Here is a 21,872-nt window from a genome sequence, read left to right on the forward strand (position 1 = left end):
TTGAACTTGGGCAAATACATATTTTCTTCACTTAAAGTATACTTTTATTTAATATATTTCTTAAAAGTGTATTTTGGTACAATTATATGTTTAAAGTTATAATGTCAAAATTGGTACAAGCACACTTTTAGTATACTTCATTTATTGGTAGTACACTTAATACTTAGTATACTTAAAATATACTTACTCAAATGTAAGTATATTTGAATTATACTAAAGTACTTTTTTTCACTAAGGCACTCTTTATTCCATGTGAATATTCACTGTTATCTTCCAGTTAGAGGTAGGCTTGAGCTTTTGTCGTTGTCTTCCAGACAATGATAAAGTGGTCTTAATGGTTCCATCCACAATAAATGTACATTTATGAGTTAAATTCTCATTGTTAAAATCAACTGAAGTTGCAGGTGACTATTTCTGCCTGGAAAATAAACAATTCAAATATAAGATTAAAGCCTAGGGTGAAACTGGCATTGAAATCCGTTCTGAGTGCATGTAAACTTCTGACCTGAACTGCTTAAGAAGTAACACAAACATAAATGAGAAACTATGCACAGCATTTATTGTCAGTTTCATTTAACATTGCAATGCAAAAAGGACCACTGCAAAGCAGAGCTGTATCATTTATAGGCATTAGCTAAGACACATAAATAGCTCTTAATTAATAACATGGGTATTACAATAAACATTACAATATAAATGCCTTTATTTTGAATATTAACAGTCCTTTGTTACACATGTACAGTCCTTGTTTACCTTTCTGTATAAACAAATGCAATGAACCTTTATTGTTTCTACCCTGATATATCAAAATCACACTAATTTCCAAATGATTTGGATGTGATTAGGCTGATAACAGCCTGTACACTTAACTTATCAGAGACAAAAAAAATGGTTTGAGACTTTTTCAGATTGGAAATGGTCCATAATTATAGAAGTGGACAATAAAAAAAAGATCCACGTACGTCTTTCGACACAACTTAAACAATTCATAAGCTGTTAATAAACTGTCAAATTCACTTTGTACATGTTATATAATCTTTGGAATCATGATTCCCCACAGTTTGCATATTTGGGCTATTCATACATCACATGTTATCACTGTATGTTCCAGGCTTACAGAAGTCATCCTAAATATTAAAACAATAAAGTCTATCGTCGACTAATCTCCAGATTAAGTACATATAAGTGTTTGGCACATTAAGTTCTGTAAACAAATAAGCCTTTTTTTTCCTTTCTTTTCTTTCTATTTTTTACAAGAATGAACAAATGACACAGATTTGCATTTCACCAACAGAAAGTGTCCCTACAGGATTTAACTAGCTGGACCGGATCTTTTGTCAAGTTCACACCCAGGAGTCCAGCGGTGGAGGTTTGTTATCCATGAGGCCTACTGCAGGCCTGCCAGCTCTGATGAAATGTTTCCTTTCACTTATCGCCTGTCAGAAAACGGAGTTTTGGTCATTTACCATAAGAGAGACAGTAATTTACACTGAAGATCTTTTATAGCCTACCTGTAGAGCATCTCTTTCTACAACAGGTCCCTTTCCGTCTCCAACTCTGTCGTTTGACTCCAAGGTGGAATACACATCTGCAACAGAGCACAAGATAATAGCGATATAAGAAACATTTTCTGTTCCAGGAACTGGTGGGTATTTTTTTTATAATCATTTATGTTGTAAAATAAAACTATGTGACATATTCTAACCTTGGTTTTTCTCCATGAGAGGCAATGTGATGTCATCGCTGTTTTGTTTCCCATTCTTGGGTTTTTTAGTTACACCCGTTCCTGTTGGCTTCAAAAGAGAAATGCATTTCAGCTACTAAGTGTTAAACACTTTTTACAATGTTACTGCACATGGTGATCCACGTTGTGAATTTGTTTTACGTATTTTACCTTTACTATTTAATGAAGACAATAAACATCATACCTTTTTCTTTATTATTTTAAGTCATTTTGAACAGTTTATTGCTGGCATAGTTTTCTGAATTTAAATCAATTCAATAAAGACAAAATTACCAAATTAATAAATTTTTACTGTAGACAATTTGACAAATGAAGTAAACAAACCTACCCTATACCAATCCAACCTATCCTAACCTCAACTAAGCTATCTTCTGATGTTTTAAATTGCTATAAAATAAATAAAAATACCTTAAAGTTGCTCTTGTTCCATCCGGCCTTGGTCAGACTGTGTCTCAGCTCTTTGTAGGCCCATATTGTCTGAAGTACATGCGAAGCAGCTTTGGTCTCTCGTGTTGATTGGCTGACAACATATTATTTTGATGGTTAATCACAACAATCAGGACCAAGACATTAATATCTAAATGACAGATATCTATGACCGCTGTTTAATGTGCTCATACTAACATGAGACACCCATTCAAAACAAAGACGTGATGTTTTTCAGCTATTCAACGTTTGCACGTAATCATTCTTTTAAATGCAGTAACGCTTTTTTTTTTTTTTTTTTTTTTAACATTTAGATAAAATTCCTTTCTGATACATTTGTATACCTTGACTTATTTATGGCCACCAGTTTCTGCACAGCATGACCCTGTATGAGCACTCGAGCGTTCTCAGGGTTGTCTGTGATGATCTCGTAAATCGTGTTCAGAATAGAAACCACCGTATCTCCCTCGAGATTTTTCACGGGGTGCTGCTGCCCACAGGGCAAGTTAGCAACAAGGTCCCTCAGAGCGTAGTTCCCTGTAAAGACAGACAGGCGGAGAGACCGTGAGTCCGCAGGTGTCGACGCCTCCGAACGAAGCGGAGATCTTTAATTCTCTACCGATCAAGTCCTTATTCCTTCTGTCAATGGCGAGGTTGCGAAGAGCGATGGCCACGGCTCGCACGACTTTGTCCACGTCTGAGCGCAGCAGCTCCACTAAAACTGGCAGTCCTTTCTCTTTCCTCACCGTGGCTCGAATGTAGCTCGACCACTGCAAGGAGAAACACAAGAGGCCGTTGGCTCAGTCGGATCATTTTAAGAAAATTTAAAAACATTCAAAGAAGATTCCTTAAATTACGCTTCACTAGTAAACACCTTTACTTCCCCTTTAAGAATTCAAATATCTTTTAACGAGCCTTTGTCTTGAATCACTTTCACACTCCGAGGACATTCCTACATTTTACTTTGGATGTTATTTCTAAGACATATGGAACCACTCAAGGGGAAATTCAGTTGCAGCTTTTCTGATTATCTTGGCTAGAGACAAGGTCAGCGCACATTTACATTAGGTTGATTAATGATGCCCGCTGAAAAAACAAGACCAGCCAGCTGAGAAGAGACGAGAAGCCTTAGGTACTCATGGCCCCCCCTGAGTGCTGGCCTCTAGACGTTGTCTTCTTTGACCCTGCACTGTTGGGGCACATTTACGCTTTACTCACAGCACTTTATTTCAGGCCAGCTCTATTTTAAGTCTCTCCTCAAGCCGAACGGCAGAGACAGCAACGATGCTGTCAAGAAGCGCATCCCAGATCTGCTCCTCAGACACAAGATGATGTTTACAAACTATGACAGCAGCCACGGTGACTTCACCTACATAAATGATCATTCTCGGCAGCAGTGAGCGTGGCATTGGGATAAAATCATCCAAACGTGCTGGGAATAGCGCTTCGTGTTCTCCGAGTACGGCTCCTGTAATTAGGGATCGTGAAAAATAACTTTGAACTTTTCCGTGTGCTTACAGCCCAGTGTCCCGCAGCGAGGTTCTGCAGAGCTCCTGCAGCTGCCTCCAGGGTGTTATGGTTGTGACTGCAGGTAAGAAGAGAGAGGTACAGCCTCACCACCTCCGGCTGGTACAGCAGATCCAGGCCTTCAAGAGAAACGAAGACGCACCGTCAGCAGTTTTAACCTGTTGGATGGAATATACTTTGCAAACCGTTAAAAACCTCTCGTCAGTTTGTCACGTCATAAGCGCAAACTGTGCATGAGACAGACCGTCGGTAGTGGAAGAAAACGGTTTTTGACACTTTCCCCAAATGAAAATAAAAATTTGTGCATTTGTCTTCTACCAAACTATACGGGGTCAGGCATTTTGCCGATATTTCAGTTACAAGTTTAAAAACTGGATTGCTTGCACAGTCTCTTTTTTCTATCTAATGGAGAGTACCTGTTGACATGGATTTTTTTAAAGATTTACCAGTGATTTACTTTTGGACTTTGACTGGGGCCATTTTACATTTTAATATGCTTTGATCCAGATCATTTGTATGATCATCAGTATGTTTCTTGGGATTTGCATGTTGCCCAAAAGTTCAATTTTGTCCTCCTTTGACTGGAGCACCTCTGTTTGCTGTGTCCCCAACATGACTTGAGGCTAACTTTATGGCTCTCTTTTAACAATGGTTTTCTTCTGTCCTGTTTCACAAAGGCCAGATTTGTTGAATGAACTATTATTAGTTATCCTATCAGCAGGTTCTCCCACCTGATCTGTGGACTGCTTCTCTGATTAATGTTGGTTTTGCCTTTCTTAGCCTTTTAAGTTTGGACAATGATCCCTTTCCTTCCACTTCACCGTTTTGTGCTCCTAAAATACACTGACGTTCAATGGATGTGAATACTTCAGCAAGGCAAAATGCATTCTTTAGAATTTCTTCTACTTAGTCTAGTTAGTAGATTAGTGGATTGGCAGAAAAAATACGCATGGTGCATTGCATGCACTGAACTGAGACTGCGCTGAATGGAAAATACAACTGTAGCAGACTCATGAACTGATTGTTTTGCACTGAGCCAGTGGAGGCTGCTGGATGGCTGACAAGTATAACAGTATAAGGCTGACCCTGAACTGTATCATGATTGTCAGGCTGATTTGCATTCACTGGCTGCAGCGTGGGAGGCATTAGCTAAGCTCTGATCTCCGTTTTAATGGCAGTCGGAGCCACAGGCTTGTAGCGCTATGGGTTCTTATTTTCCTCCGTTTTTTTATTTTTATTTTTTTGTTTTTTTTAAATCCACACTGTACTCATGGCAACAAGAAGCAAACACAAAGCAAAACACAACGTGGAGACGGTGCAGCAGCAACTGGAGACATATGGAAAAGATGGGACATGCGTTGTTTGAAGCAAGTGCCAGCCTGGCATTTCTGTCATTCTCTGTACCGCAAACAGAAACCCCATCAGTGTCTCAGATGTTGGGCCGTTTTTGCTTTAGCGGTGCAGGTGGAGATGCGTGGAGCTGCATTTAAATGACTTCCTTCCCAGGCCATGTCAATGTCATGCTTATACAGCAGATAGCAGAACCCAGGAAGCAGCTGCAGCCTGGATGCTTCAGACTGCTTCTGTATGATGAGGATGTTGAACCACATGAAGGCATTTTATAAAACTATTTATATTTTATCTACTACTTACCACCTTAATTAAAAAAAAAAGTTGCTTATTTGCAAGTTCAACTGAGGTTATTATTATTATTTTAAATATGTACCTTTAATCAGTTCTGCACATTTTGGCAAGTCCAAAGTATTGTATTTCCTCTCCATAAATCCATTTTTCCAACCTGTACATCACAGATACATACACACACATGCACACAAACACAAGCACCAGTTTTCATCACATCAGCAAGCAGATATAGACAATTGCAGAAAAATCCACTGCAGCATTGATTCACAGTATCCACTGCTTTGGAGATATCCCGGCGTGGCGAGCAGACTGACCTTGACTGAACCACTCTTCTGATGAGCCCAGTTTGAAGGAAAAAGAAGAAAAGAACAATGTCACAGATTAGATTGTGGCGCAAAGGGACAGAGAGGCAGGAAAGCAGACACAGCTCCTCCGTGTGGCGAGACACTGAGTTGCTGATTGGATCAGTTGGATCTGCAGCTTTCCTGAAAGCAATATAGCAATTATTGACGATAACTTTGATGTTTTTCAATGATGTCCTCGGCTTCGAGACAAACTGACTAGTTCTTTTTTTTTATTGCTGTAAACTAAATATTAATTAAACAAAACTCCTACATCAGATTGAAGGTAATTAATAGAATCACTTCTAAATAATTAGGTTGTCTGACATTTTTTTTGTCTACTTCACTTGAATTTTCCACATTTTGAGACATTACAATTTTGTTTTACTTGACAGACCATTACAAAGTAAATGTTTATGAAGTGGAAGTGAAATAATATGTGGCTTGCATTGTGTTAAGTTTTTTTTTTTCCTTTATAAAAATCATAAGATTGTAGTGTGCACTTGTAGTAAAGCTTTCAAAGTGTCAAACTCCTGTCCTTGAGCTGCAGCATCCTTCAACTGTTGCATCTGTTCCTGCTGAATCCAGAGGATAAATGACTTCCTCTTCATGCAGTCATGTTTTACAGAGTTCTATTAAAGACCTTATTATTAAACTCTTTTTTTAAGCACAGATATGTCTGAAGAGTAGCAGCAGTGCTCCAGCTCTCGAGGAAGAAAAAATAAATCAAAAATACAATCATTTTCCTTCCACATTAAAAATACGCACAACTTTTTCATGGACTGTTACGTACAGTTCCAGTAAAACACACTGGCGTTTGTAGTAGTAGTATAAAAAAGTTAAGGAGATGTGAACACTTTAGCAAGATGCTGCATCAAACAACAAATAACAGACATACTGAGCAGTTAGTTACATATTGATTCCAGTGTCTGTCAGTGGGTAGAGTTATCGTATGTCAGTTGGAAGGTTGTAGGTTCGGTTCCAGCTTCCTCCTGCCACAAGTTGATTTCTACACAGATCAGTGGTCTGCTTATAATACCACAGCCGTGGGTGGTCAAAATGACTGGAAAAGTGCCGTATGAGTTCAGGCCATTTAGCGATTTGCAGCAGCTTTAATCTTTTTCCAATGCCTAATGTCTTTGCCCTCAGGACAAGCTAATCCAGTCTGTTTATTACTGTACATCAAATATTAATTATCAATTAGGTACATTTAGTTTCACTGTTGACATTTTACTTCGAGTTCTTCAAGCTATAAAAATAAATCTTCAGATTAACTGCAGAGCTTAGTGAGTTTAAAAAAAATAATCTTGCCAGTGCAGTTAGCTTGTGAATAACTTTTACTAAAAAAAAAAAAAATAAAAATAGGGAGGGAAATCTCAGCTTTTTAGGAATGCATCACTGACACTGATGTTACTGCAGATGCCTTGTTCACTGCAGCTGCAAGTCAGTTGCATTAGGAAGGGAGGACAAGTCCACTGTACTCAGTATGAAACTAGACAGAGTCTTCAGGGAATGTGGCTGGGTCAGAACATTTCAAAAGAGAAAAAAACCCTTTGTGCACTGCAGTTCAAGATGCTTGAGGGAGGAAGAAATAAGGCTTAACTTTAATTAGAATGCCAAGAAATGCATAACACTAAAGATAATCAAATTCTTCAACTATATATGTATATTTTACAAACCTTTGGGTCTTTTTCCCGTACAGCATTGTGGCTCGCTCTTCTTCTTCTGATGCCCCACTGTTCTCATCAGATGGCCAGCATGGGGCTCCTGAAATCGCTCCGCTCCTGGTATTTCTTTATGAACGTGATAGGACAGGTTTCGAAGGATGCAGACGCAGTTTTCCACCGACTTAATTGCGAAAGGGACAGACAGTTTATATCAGAGATCACACGTGAAGCACATAGCACTGGTCAAGTGTCTTCAACTTTGATATATTAAAAAAAGAGAAAAGAAAAACAGATACTGACTTTTCATAGCAAAACTGAATTTCTGAGAGTTTCCATATTTAAAGAACAGCACGGCGCTTTTATTGTTTGGAAGCAACTTGTTCCATCTTATCAAATTTTAAAGGTAGCTGACTGAAAACTAAAAATGATTACTTGAGCAACCTTATTGTCGGCATCCTTGTTGACGACGGCTGACTGCAGGGCATGAAGGAGAGCTGCCACCAGCCCCTCGCACTCCCTTAGCCTCTGTCGAGCCTCGGCCCCATCGGAGCTGACGTTCCTGCGGAAACAGCTCTGTCAGAGGAGTGTGCGCAAACGCCGGCCGAATCCATGACAGCAGCCCACCTTTACCTCAGGCATCCGGTGGTGTTCTTGAAGACGGTGGTCCACTCGGCGCTCAGCGGTTTGGATGCATCCACGGAGTCTCTTCTCCTCCAGCCTGAGTGTGGGATGATGATTTCGTCAGTCAGGGTTTGAAGTCCCTGGTTGATTATTGTCATCTTGAGTGGTTCGTGTGATGAGAGGTTCCACAGAGTTCCTGTGGGTTTAATAGGGGGGAACACATTATTGGAAACACCTGAGCAGGTTCAATCAGCAGCTGAAAAGTCTCATTGGTACCTGTGGCTAACTCTTTGACTTCCATGCTGCTGGACTTCCTCAGCAGTCTGACTAAAGCTTGAATGCCATCGCAGCTCTTGATGGCCATTTTGTTGTTGTGGTCTTTCCCGTAGGATATGTTGCGCAAAGCACCGCAGGCCTTGCGATGGACTTCAGCTTTGGGATGGTCCAACAGCTCCACCAGGATCGGCACCCCGTTCAACTGCCGAACCTCCTGTTTGATCAGGTCGTTTTCATAACAGAGGTGCTGCAGATAGGCAGCTGCGTTGGACTTGACAGGGTCCATTGGGTGCCTGAGCATCGAGATCACCTCATGCAAGTTGGGGTCTCTCCAGCGCGGGTCCCTTCTGATGCTGTCCAGGCTCACCATGCTGCTGCGTTTGTGGGGCAGCTGCAGGGTCTGCGCTCGGCACATGGCCTGGAAGAAAGGATTCAGGTTCCCCTCCAACTGGGCCATAAACGCGTCATCGTAGCCACTTCTGCAAAGACAAAGTTTGGATGACATTGGATAAATTAGAGTCAATGCCCGAGTCTTTCCTGAAGAGGATTGCATCTCAATTTATCGCACAGCCATTTCATATTGAAAAATAGCTTTTGGTGTGTTTATTTGATTTATGACTGTGCGGTTTTAATCCCTACAATATTTAGCTGAAACGTGCTCATGTGAAGATATAAGGCGGCCCCTGCATCAACAACCTGCTTGAGTCCCTCTTTCTGATGCCTCCCGTAAACAGACAAAATGCAGAAAATTGTCAAAATTAGTTGCCAACAATTTGAACCAAGAATTTGCATCATATGTGTCTTTCAATTCCACGTTTCAAGATTTTATCTCCTTTGAAAACATCTCATATTTCTCTTTGATTTGGGTGGTAAGCTATGAATGGGATGAGAACTGTTAGGGGTTTGCAATCAAGATTTAAAAAAAATTTATATATGCATATACACATTTTGTGTTTTTATAAAAGAGAGTGTCTGGCTGCAGCACTCAGAACTTTCTGACCAGTATAATTGCTGGACACTTCCACAGTTTTCCTACTCGCATGTAACTGTTTCGGTCGGACGAACAGGGGACATTCAAACGTCTGGAATTATCCGCAATTATCTGGCATATATGTCACACAGAGGCGTGCCTCTAGTTAGTTTGTTTATTATTCTGGCTTCAACCAATTAAATTAACTCTGTCAATCCTGGCTGACATGACAGGAAAAGTAATAGAGTAAGTAGAACAGATAAAGGGGAAGTGTAACATATTATCCAGGAACACAATACCATTTTATAGCACAATCAAGTAACTATGTCACCTTCAGTTTTTATCAAAAAAAAAAATTGTATATCTCATTCATAACTGAAAAGAAATTTAACTTTGCAATTTGACACCTTGAATTCGGCCTCTGTCTTTGCTTCAGGGCAATTCGGATTTTCTTAAACTGCTTTTACAACCTTGGTTAGTTCAATACCTCACAACGAGATTGCAGCCTAAAGCCAAATGTTCACTGTTGAAAAGCAGACAAGGGAAATGTAAGTATATGAGAATAAAAGTGCCAGTCAGGTATTTCTTTAATCTTTTTTTTTTTTTTTTTTTTTTGATGGATAGTGTGAGGTAACTGTCGTACTGGGTACTGCAGGCTCTCTTTAGAGGTTATTCCCTGAATTTTGTGGTTATACAACCATCTCAAAAGAAATGCTGCACAGAAGAGAGGAGATGAGTGGAATTAAGTATCTCTCCATGCCCACTAAAAAACTAACTGCAAAGGAAGAAGTGTCAAACACAAAATGCAATATAGAAAAAAGGAGTAGTGAAGTGTAAAATAATTTTGCCAAGGGATTTGATACAGGATCCAACACTCGCAGAGTCTGACCTATACACTTGTCGCTCGCGACATTTCTCAAGATTCATTCCATCTTTTATTTTTACCATTTTTCATACTTTTATTTCACTGGCTGTAGATCCAAAACACTAATTTGTAAGATTACAACACATATTTCAACTTGGATCACAGGAGATGCCTCTAAACTGAGAATAGATTATGCCTGGCGCCTCTGTACAAACATAAAGCTAATGTTTTTTTTTATTGCGTTACAGTGTCTGACAACATTTCCCCATCGAATCCACTCTGGTGCTACAATGAAATATTGCAGATTTTTTTTAAATTTAAACTGTAAAACTTATTTATTTTTTGTTGTTGTCATTATTCAGTGATATTGGGAAAAATAACATTGTTGGTTTTCTGCTTAAATTCAGGTAGTAAATTCTCAAACTATAACAGTCTTGCCTTTATTTGAACATATAAGAATGAAACTCTGACCTTCACAGGCGTGACCGCTCAGAAGAAACTATTTGACCTCTGTTCTTAATTTCTTTTAGTAGGTAAGAATAAGAAAAACACCAAGATCAAAAATCAGGCAGAAAACTGTGATTGGTTCATCTCTTACTCAAAATGGCAGAGCTCTGTTTACTTTTTGGGATGGTTTAAATATCTTAAATGTCTTATTAGCTGAATTATAAAGAAGCAAGTTCCTTTAATGACATAAGAAAGCAAATATAATAAAGTATAGGCAGAGTTGTTTTTCTTTTGCGACTTTACATGTTATTTATTAGAGAATAAGCAAGCTCGTTACAAAATTCAATTAGCTTTTTTAGTACACCTCTGTAATGTTTAATCGGTAAATATTATCTGATAATATTATACAGACAAATTAGTGACCTTTTTTTTACTGAAAAGTTCACTTTCCAGTAAAAAATGTTTTCAACTACAATATCAAATTTTGAGACTTTAAATCCTTTGATTTCTGTTTTGTAATTTCATTTTTATGAATACTTAAACAATCTGATACTGAAATCAAAGAGTATAAAATAGTTTCTAAGGCATGCTGGTGCTTCTGCTTGATTAACGGTTTTCAGATTTTCAGAGCTTGCCATTTTTCTAAATCACTTTAAGTGTAATGAAGAATCTTTTAAGCTTTGTGATAATCTGCATTTCTCCCTCTCCATTAGCTAAGAAACAAACAAAAATGAAACACTGCCAATCCACACAGCTACAAATGTGAAGGTCTAACAGTTTTACATGTTGAATAAAATTTGTTCAGACAAATTTCTTTGTGCAACAGACTGAGGTTTCGTTGTCTCTTTTGTAAACAGTTCTATCACTCTTGTATGGGCCAAGGAAAAGCTTCTGGCAGGCAATAACACTTGAAACCTCCTTATCTATCAACTTTGCAGCAGCAGGCTGCCATCCCTGATTGATACCAGTTGCAGCTTAACTGCTGTCCATCTGTCTTGTTATTATCCACACGGACTCAAAGGATTGGAGCTGAGCTGCATCCTCTGGATGTCTGTGCAGCTATCAAGCTTGACAGGTTTTTATCATAGAAAGCCTACAAGTTTTAAAGCAAAATTGACTGTTTCCCTTTGACCATAGGTGGCTCCACTTATGAATCTGCTCAGCTTATAATGCTGGTTTAGATGCAGTGGGAGTCAAAAATAGGTTTTTCATGGTGCAACGACTAATTACAAAGCACCCTAAATGACCCATTATGACACTCTTTGTTTGCTGGGAACTAATAGAAACCCATTCTCATATCTCAGAGGACAGATAGCTAAATCTTCTTTAGAAAGGCGTTTATAATGTTCTTTCAACTGAAAAACAAATTAAACAATGCCTTGCAAATCTATTCAACCATATTGGACCTTTTCCCATTTGTTACATTACAAACTCCATTGTGTTTCATTGGTATTTTATGTGATAGAGCTGCACAAAGTAGCCATAACTGTCAAGTGGGAAAAGAATAGTTCTTTTTGAAATTGCAGTCTTTCCTAGTGTGTCAGTATGACAGTGAGTATTTTTGCTCCTGCTTTGCAACTAACTGAAGCTCAGTCAGACTGGAGAGTGTGTAAATCTTGCCACGGTTTCTCAGTTGAATTCAGGTCAGGACTTTAACTAAACCATCCTCCAACATTTCTAATAAACCTGCCTGTCCCTGCTGAAGGAAAGTATCCCAACAGCAAGGTGCTACCATGATGGTTCCTAGTACATCAAGGTTACATGCAGTTGTTAGCTGTTGAAAAAATGTGAAAAAGATTAACAGGAAGAAGTACTTTTGCACATTCTACATAATCAACAAGAGTTCGAAGATGGATAGCATTTTATATGATACAAAATCTTCTCACCTGGTTCTGGAGGGCTCCCGGAGGAGCTCCATGGTTGTAATTGGCCTAAACTGGTGGATTCCCAATGTGTGGTAACCGGCAGCTGGGTGGTCGGCCTTCACATCCAGAGGATTTTCCCTGTTCTCCTCCGTCTGGTTGCTGAGTCCTGCGGAGGCGTAGCTGTCCCTCAGGAACGGTAAAGTGTAGTGAGCGCCAGGCTGGAAGTTTTTGGTGGGCAAGTAGCCGTGGAGGCTGAAACGAGAGAGGCTTCCATATCCAGAGCAAGCGTCGCCTCCCATCCCCCTGAAGGCATCGGGGAGGGTGTAGACTCTGCTCTGGCTGTCTGGGTTTACAGGATGAGGCTCACCGGGTTGCAGCACCGGCTGGGGTTGAGCTGTCGCAACGGTGGCGCTGCCGGTTGCCGTGTTTGGAGCAGGTTCAGAGGGCTCAACTTTCACTTCGGGAGAGGCTTTCTCAGCAGATACGTTGTCTTTAGCCTCCTGAGCCAACGTGAGATCAGGAGTGTCTGATGGGAGGACGTTCTCCTCTTTAATCTCTTCTTGCGTCTCACTCTGAGGCTTCTCACCCTCTTGTTCCACCGCTTTGGACTCCTATAAGAATGGAATCACCACTGTAATTATATACACAAAAGTCTCCCAACAGCCGCTAGTCTTTGGAATCTAATTTGCCTAAGTGGTCCGCGGCACTCCAGTTTCGTCTTAAATGCCACCTGACATGGCTACTTAAGCTCAGAACAAGAAGCATCTCAGTTTACTTCAAATTGACGAGCAACGATTTGTTGTTGACCACAAAACACGTCCCTTTCCTCAAAGTAACTATTAATCATCATCACTTCAGCACATCCCTGGCTTTCTGATAAATTAAGAATTCCGATTTCCTGCCAAAGAATAATGAATTCCCCTTAGTTAGAAATGAGTTTTGTCGCTGTTTAGCAGCAGAATAAATTGGAGGAATTACATTTTCTGGTGTGCGAAATTGATTGCGGATTTGAACTCTTTTGTTCCGAAACGCAAGGGGGAAAAAAATGTGTTTTTTCTGTAGGCTGCAGGACAAAAACAAAGACATTTTTGCGACATGGATGCAGCTTTTTAATGAGTCATCATATAAACCTCGGAGTCAGTCTGCTGTGGGGTGTCGGTCTCTGTGGAGCTTTCATTGGTCGAGGTCATCACCGAGGCGATGGAAGTGGGCGTGTCCAGTTCATCAGCTGTTGTCGGGTTTTCACTGGTTGCCTCTTTAGCCTCCTGGGGCAAAGACAGGGGAGTTGGACCCTCCAAACTCTGCTCCTAAAACACACACACACACACACACACACACACACACACACACACACACACACACACATGTTTGTGTTGCTATCTTTGTGGGGACTTTCCATTGACTTCCATTCATTTCTACAGCCTAAACCTTACCTTTACCCTTTTCCTAACCCTAACCATCACATACCTAACCCTAACCCTATCCAAAACTCAATTCATACCTTAGCCCTAACTCTGACCCCTGACCCAACAACAGGGCTTCCCCTTGTGGGGACCAGTCTCCGGTCCCCACAAGGAGCAATTGGTCCCCACAACGTAGTATATGTCAGGAAAATTGTCTCCACAAGGTATTACAAACAAACGCACACACACACACACGCACGCACGCACGCACGCACACACACACACACACCTGTGGGTAAGTACCTGTTACCTATCTGGATAATTTGAGTTTTCTTTTGTTAATATGTTGCTCATGAGGCTCAGTAGACAATGGGCAGATAGATAAATGAATCTAATCAATGTTCTGTGTTACTAATGCAGTCTGCACAAAACAATTTATTGCTGAGGTGTTAAGAAAAAGAAAAGAAAAAACAGGCCTTGAGGATTTGAAGTTTGACACCTCGATATGTTCTGTAAGTGGATCAGTTTCTCTTGCCAAGTGCCTCCAGTTGACATGCTTTATGATTTGGTGCTAAACAAACAAATTGAATTGAATCAAATTAAATGACATTCATTCAGCAGCCTGAAGGAGCAGATCACAGCAGCAGCAAAAATAATTATAAAACTTTACCAAACAAGTTAATATCTCACAAATTCAGCATTGCTCCACGCTGACTTTTAGCAAATAAAAAGAAGAAAAAAGAGATTAAATATATAGTACACTTTAAATATAAATGTTTTTACAGAGATGGTGAACAAACATTGTGTTGCTCTTTACAAATATGAAAATATATTCTTGGGGGGGAGGAAGATCAAAATGTAATTTTGTGAAACAATGTAATCTTACACTTATTGCGCATTCATGTCATGCCGTGTCTCCATCGATCGAATGCCTTACCTACTGTCATGGCTGCCAAACATTTACATCTTAATTTAATGCCTAGCAGCAAGGCAAGCAGAGCGAGCAGCTGTGGTGATACTAAGTTTATTCTCCCTCTTATATTGTTTTAATTTATGTTGCATTTCTTTTTTATTTCATATATTTTGCTTTATTATTTGAGCCACTTGATTCACTCAGTTATTATCCATTTTTTTCTAATACCACGTTGTCTGAATGTTGCATTTACTTTTTTCCTGGGACCCTCGAGTTGAATTGGGCAAAAGCAATAAATATGTGACATATGGCCACTAAAATGAATCACTTAGTACTTTAAAAGAGAACAAAAGCCACAGTGAGTAACTTTAGGATGTCAAACTGAAGTGTAAGAAAGAATGATGTATGTGCTGGCAGATGCATCCTGATATCTGAAGATTATTGACTATTTGCACAATTGTCTTCTTATTTACTTGCTCACTCAAGTGTGATTTCATTTATTTGACCCACACCACGCCATTCCTGATCGCCTTGAAACTGAGTAATTACTTGCCAGTATGAAATCAATTAAGTTATTGGCCAGCTTTCTTTGCCCTTATGAAAATGTCCAGCGCCCAATGCGAGCTGCTTTCCTGTGATTTGTCCTAAAGCTTAACGACAACCTTTTATAGAGCTGCAAAGGTTAAACTAAAAGACAGAGAAAGAAGAAATGCTGTTTGTCATTTGTCGTCTGTGTCTCAACTCAGATTGCAGTAAACATGAGGGAAAACCTAGAGCTACACATTTTGTTGACGTTCATGCTGGGGTTTTTTTAACAAAATTTATTTGTAGCATGCTGCTCTGGTGCAGTTTAGTAGGTCAGCTCCGCTGGTGAAAATATAACACATGTACTATTTGTTTGGCTGTCTGTCTGCGAGAGGAAGCCAAAGATATTGGATGTTATTGATGGAGTCTTCCATTTTATTCCCACTTTGTTATGTAAGTATTTATGGCATGTTTGACAAAAGTAGTATTGTAATGGGACTAGAAGTGAGTCGGGCAGTTATTGGCTTTCACATTTGATCAGTGGCGGGTTTTGATTTTGCTCAATGTGGCTCTCCTCCTGTGGTACCAAACTGTCAGAAAGGAGTAGAGACCTTTTCAATTGGTTTTAGTTAGCTCTGTAAAAAAAAAATAAAAAAAAAAAGCAGGGTTAGCTGGACATTGCCTGCTGTTTAACAGCACTGAAGTTGGTTTGTTCTGACCTGAATGAAAGGGTTGTTGCTCAAACGCATTTTTTAATATGCAAAACCTTTCTTCTGTTTGTTGAAACACTCACAAAAAGCATATTTTCATTTATTTGTTTAGACAGTAGGTCGACCTCACTATGAAACAAGAGGGAAAAAGGCAATATTCCGACAGCTCAAACCTGCACTAAATTACTCTAAACAGATTTGCTTTAATGAGAGTCTTGCCTATGGTGCTAATTTTGCATATAATTCATCCCAGCAGTTCAACCTTGCTTTGCAAAAGTATTCAATTGCATTGGAACCACATATTTCATTGTACTTTATTGCATTTTTTTCTGACAAATCTACGTAACTGGAACAAAAATGATACATGATTTTTTTTTTCTTTTTTTAAATAAAAATCTGAAAAGTGTGGCATGCATTTGAATTTAACTCCCTTTACTATGATACCTATAGTCTAGTAAGGAGGAGTGTAATCTTAACGTAGATCTATGAATCACAAAGAACAAGATTACTGTGTTTTGGTCTGTCACATAAAATTCCAGTAAAATACTTTGACGTTTGCTGCTCCAATGTGGAGTGAATACTTGCAGCAAGGCTCTGTTTGTGTTTCTTTAATTTGTTATTGCTGATTTTATGAAAAAGTTAAATCTCTCCGTTCCAACATAATGCATTTTATTTGGCTGTGGAAATTAATTGCTGGGTTTATTTATTTATTTATTTTTTTTCCTTTTACAAACTTTTCATTCATTTCAGAGTGTCAACAAAAATTGGATTTGCAGCTCTAGTAATCTGAATGAAATCATTGACACAGCTGAATTCCTCCAATAGCAATGCAAACAACCTATTAAAAAATATATTAAACACAAAAGGCACCGCACTGAATCCTTCATTAATTTTTTTTATTATTATTATTATTTGAAGGGTTTCAGCATTAAGTAAATCAATTTTCACATTGAAAATGTGTGCAGTCCAATCAGAAATGCGTCGCATGCTCGTATTCAACATGCTGAAGCGTCTGCTGAGATTAGAAGCAGATAAATTGATTAATCTCCACAAATTATTGTCTTTCCAAACAATCAAACGTGAGCTGAACCGCATTAAATCAGCCTGGAGAGGACGACTGTCGGCTGAAAGTGGAGAGGAAAAGAGCTCGATTTTCAAACACCAAACACAAGGGCCCTCTCGTATTCCTGAACAAAAAAAACGTGTCGGAGGGAAGAGGAGATAAAAGGCCTGCTCAGGAAAAAACTGGCTGTGGGGAGAGATCATCCTGGCTTGATCACCTCTGGGGGAGACTGATTGGATATTGTTAGGCGGCACTAAATAAATGCTTGGCCAGAACACAGGCGAGGTGCCACTGTCCTCTACAGACAGCTTGATTAAGGATTTGGAGGATGATAACAGGCTGGACACGAGCCTGTGTGCTGCCGTCTCTGTCTGATTCGAGCTCCAGGGAAGGCAGGGCCACTGTGTGAGTCAAAGCTTATTTAAATAACTCACTGCACCATCACTGAGTGTGCTCTTGAAGCCAAATAGGTCAGGTTGGAACGACTGATTTAGAGCTAGCTTATAGGCAAAAAAAAAAAAAAAACGGTAGATATATACTACCTAGAGCAGCACAACTGGCATCTAGGTCCTGCGAACTCTTATCGCCACGGCCGACTAAAGGTAGCGTGAAATTTAAGGAGCTGCAAGGCCAGACATAAACCCCTTCTGCACACAAGCAATGACCCGGATGTCTTATTAGAAGACTAATTTAATGTGAGAAACTGATGCACTGGATTGCAGTGTCATTAGATCAAGCTGAAGTGCGGCTTGGCTTGAGCAGAAAGACCGTTTTTATGAAACTGCAGAGCTGACACAGCGATGGCTTGACAAGACAATAAAAAAAAAAGAGACATCAGCCGAGCGATGTCGGGAAAGCATTAACTTTGTCACAAAATCCATCTGCAAAGCCGTGCAATCTGTTGAATCAGTGGCGCTCATATTTTTTTTTTTTGGAGGACACTATGCCCACTGCAAATAGAAGCTGGAGCGTAACAGATGTTACTCCTGCAGAAACACCATTGCTTGCTCAATCTTATCCATGACTACCCGTAACAAGACACAGACACAGAAAAAGGCACAGGTAAAGTCAAGGGAGAAGAGGAGAGTTACCCTCAGTTTCTAAGGTTTTACTCCACATCACTATGCTGCCATCACCGGCTCTTGCATTGGAGGCCAGTGTCTGATTCAAGCACCAAAGAAGGTCAAGCCGTGATTTAAAGGGCCTCAAAACTTGTCTGCAAACTGTTCAATCTGCTAAAGCTGCAGTTTGTATTTTTAATAAGGAAAATGTTTTTGTCAAGCACCATACTGTCAATACATCCTGACAGTTTCGACAAATGTGTAAAAATAATATGTCTTTTTAAATAAAAGTTACATACTGCAGCTTTAAATCACTGCTGCATTCAAAGAGATCTGTGGACTTTTTGGCATTTCCAGTTCTGTTCTGTAACTTAATACAATATCTCACAAGAAAGAGGCAACTGATGCAAGTTCTCGTTGTCCTTTCAATGCTACAAAAATAAGGCATTCCCACAGCATGATGCTGCCACCACAGGTGCCTCTGTGATGCTGACTGTCTGATTTAAACCCCGAAGACGTTCATCCCTACTGTGACTAATAACTCATTCCACCATCGCTTAATGTGCTTCTGAGGCCAGATATGTCAAACTGATGGCTCTGAATCAGACAGGACTTTAAAAAAAAAAAGAACAAAAATGGCAAATGGATGCTGGATCCGGAGGGCAGAATGACACAATTTGCATCATCCCATAGATGCTCAGCATCAATGCCAGTTAAAGGCAGGGTGCAACTCTCTGGCACAAGTAACGACTTGCAGTTGCCTCAAATCCAAGTTAACCAATGCACAGCTTGGCTTGAACTGGAAAGCTTATCTTTATAAAACTGCAACTGTCCCTGTGATCCATCACGACACAATAAAACAGCAAAGCAACAAATCACCAGGTGACGTCAGAAACTATTAAGCGTCTTCATTGCGCATCTTTGTCACATCCTCTTTAAAAGAAGAGCGGTGATTTACTGGAAAGCATCATCTGCAAAAGAGGCGGCGCAGTGGAGCAATTGACAGAAGGTCCGGGGTTCTTCCTGCTTGGAGTTTGCATGTTCTCCCTGTGAATGGGCAGGTTCTCTCTGTGCACTCCAGTTTTCTCTAACATGACTGTCAACTGGCTATACACTAAAATCCCCTGCAGTATTATTGTAGTGTATGTGTGTGCATGGTTGGTTGACCTCTGAGGACCATTAGCTTCCTATGACATCTCTCAGAACAACTGAAGTTTTTTTTTTTTTTCTATTTCCTTTTAACTCTGCAGAGCATGCCCACAGCATGATACTGCCACACGGGCCTGTGTATTTATGTCTCTACCTGACTCAAGTTCCAACAAAGCTTAGTTAAGCGACTTACTGCACCATTACTTCCTGAAGACATGGGTCAAGTTGACAGATCTGAGTTTAAGGGAAAAAAATAAAAGAAGTTGATAGAAACAGAATAAGATGTTAGACTAGCATCAGCTCTCAGCATCAATGCTAGCTAAAGGTACAGGCTTACATGTCCTGATATCAGTCACTTCTGACAAGCAAAATCAAACTAAGCTTCTTCTTAGAAGAACAAGCTGATTTTGAAAAGAAAAAAAAACCCTGCTAAACACAAATGCATCTGCATCAGGTCTAAATGCTGGACTGACACAGAGATGCTTCGACAGGACAGTGAGGAAAAATACAAAACAAAACACACACCAGTCTAATTATGTCAGAAAACATTAGCTACAACTTTGTCACAAAACTCATCCGCAAATCCGTGCAATCTGTTGAATCAGTGGCCCTCAATGTGTCAGGGGAGATTCAGATGCTGGGCACTCTGCTAAAGGTACTGTACTGCGCCGAAAACGGTCCCTCATAGGTGCGAGAAAAGACTTGTTTTCTGCAGAAACACCATTAACGTCATGGTTAACCGTAACCTGACCGGGCTGCCAAGAAACCACTTCTCAGAGAAAAATGAAACGAGAAAGTTTCCATTTCCCTCCACCGCTGATCATCGCACTCTGATCCCCCAATTAGCTAAAATGATGCATGGTCAAATTTAATGTCTCCCCGCTATACAACATGGCAACGCGCTCACCACCAGTGTGCAGAATTAACCCCCTCCGAGATAATGCCATCAAAGTTCTGCCCCCCCTCCCCACACCCTTTAACTGAGGCTGCATCCGTGCATTGCCTCTTCCACTTCAACACACATGGACGCAGGAGGTGAAGATGTTTTTGCAATCATGTCACCAGAAGGAAACACAAGCAGACCGCAGCACCGAGCAGCACCGAGAGAGGTAAGGGAGTGAAGCAAGTGATGCCTCCTCCATTCATCATGACAGAGGCAGAAAGCGGGAGCTGTGGAGTGCCAGTTCTCCGCAGGAAAAGTGACGGGCTAAAAAAGAGGGAGGATGCGGAGCAAATAGAGCCATTCCAGCACACACTTACCTCTTTCACTTCAGCAGGCATTGCCAAGTCTTTCCTGCCTCCCCACGAATGATGAACAAGACGCGTCCCTCAGTGTGTTTCTATGGCTCTGCTGATTTTTTTTTCTTTCTTTCTTTCTCTTTTTCTTTTTTTTTTTAGAGCTTCTGAAGCAGTTCAAACATGAGCAGCCATCCTTCCTCTCAGCTCCCACCAACACACGTCCACCGCTGCTCTCTCCCTCTTGCTCACACACTCTCTTGCTCCTCTTCCACTCGCAAACACACGCGCACACACGCACGCACACTACAGACTCACCATGCACACATTTGCTCAACACAGACGTTCTCCCTCTCTTCCTCTCTCCCTCTCCCTTCCCCTCTCATAACTGCACTCCTCCTCTGATCTGTGCTGCAGTTAATGTGTGCGCTATTAGCAAGGTGCTGAATCAACTGAGTGATGCTGAGCCTGTGAATGGCTTAGGTGGGTGCAGACCCCTGCAGTCCCCGTGCTTCCCACCCCTCTACCCCACATTTCCCGGTGCAGGGGTAGGGTTGCGCACACACATGCACACGCACACACACACACACACACACCATTCCCCTGTGGCCACAGAAGCAGATGCAGCTGGAGCGCGGAGCAGCCTGCACTGGTTCAGTCCTGTGTCACCCATGTGCGGCATTGCAAGGAGAAGGATCTGGGGAGGGGGCGATGGAGGGAGGTGGGGAGCACCGCATGCAGCACAGGAACACACTTCATGTTGACGATACGCTCCGCTTAGAGAGCAGCACGAGGTAGACCATTACCGTCCGCCCACAAATGCACTTCAGTCTGAACCTGCATGATTTATTCTGAGTTAAGTTAAAAAAAATAAATGAAAAAGAAAGGGGACCCAAAGCCGGATGCTTTTCCTGTTTTCTTACTCACTCTGGAGGCTGGAGGGTAGCCAATATCAGAGATGGCCCATTCCTTTCACGTGATCTTAAAATCTGAAAAAGAAGTTATTTGCTGTCCTGATTATGTGTAAACACAGTTTTTACTTAACACTTTTGATCCAGGAGTCAATCTGGATTAATTTCCAGCCTATTGTTTTCTGTCAGCTTTCTTTCTTATTGATTTAAGAAAAATCCTTAAATGAAATTGACCTGTGAGCATTTGGAGGTTCCTCCTGGCCTCAGTGGGCCCATAAGCACTTTTATGTTTCAAAGTCCTTTACGGTCCTCAAACGGCCATCTTGAATCTGTCCCTCGAGCACTTCAGCTTCTTTAAACTTTGATTAATGCTCAGTGCCTTGCAAAATGCTCACATGCCTTGACATTTTCCACACTTTCACAATGCTGAATGTATTTTATAGAGATGTTTTTGTTGTAATTGAGATGCACTGAAATGATTTTTGAAGGGCAAGAGGATTTATGGTCT

General features: G+C 40.5%; 1 protein-coding gene across 3 annotated transcripts; it reads right to left on the minus strand.

The window, feature by feature from the left end:
• Positions 1–537: 537 nt before the first annotated feature.
• arvcfa (ARVCF delta catenin family member a) lies at positions 538–20,933 on the minus strand. 3 transcript variants are annotated; one of them, XM_016680036.1, is made up of 16 exons: positions 20,478–20,933; positions 13,524–13,700; positions 12,415–13,004; positions 8,247–8,725; positions 7,980–8,166; positions 7,782–7,908; positions 7,362–7,530; positions 5,656–5,673; positions 5,424–5,495; positions 3,689–3,816; positions 2,790–2,940; positions 2,515–2,707; positions 2,153–2,264; positions 1,706–1,793; positions 1,512–1,588; positions 538–1,436 (listed from the first exon to the last, which is right to left on the minus strand). In XM_016680036.1, exons 1-16 carry the CDS (start codon positions 20,496–20,498, stop codon positions 1,344–1,346), a joined length of 2,682 nt encoding a protein of 893 aa, XP_016535522.1. In that variant the 5' UTR covers positions 20,499–20,933; the 3' UTR covers positions 538–1,343. The 3 variants fall into 3 exon arrangements, with proteins under 3 accessions (XP_016535522.1, XP_007568667.1, XP_016535528.1); XM_007568605.2 differs by having other exon boundaries at positions 7,791–7,908; positions 20,478–20,932; XM_016680042.1 differs by lacking the exon at positions 5,424–5,495 and having other exon boundaries at positions 20,478–20,932.
• Positions 20,934–21,872: the final 939 nt, after the last annotated feature.

Source organism: Poecilia formosa, unplaced genomic scaffold (genome assembly GCF_000485575.1).
Source record: "Poecilia formosa unplaced genomic scaffold, Poecilia_formosa-5.1.2 Scaffold6, whole genome shotgun sequence".
Taxonomy (NCBI): Eukaryota; Metazoa; Chordata; class Actinopteri; order Cyprinodontiformes; family Poeciliidae; genus Poecilia; species Poecilia formosa.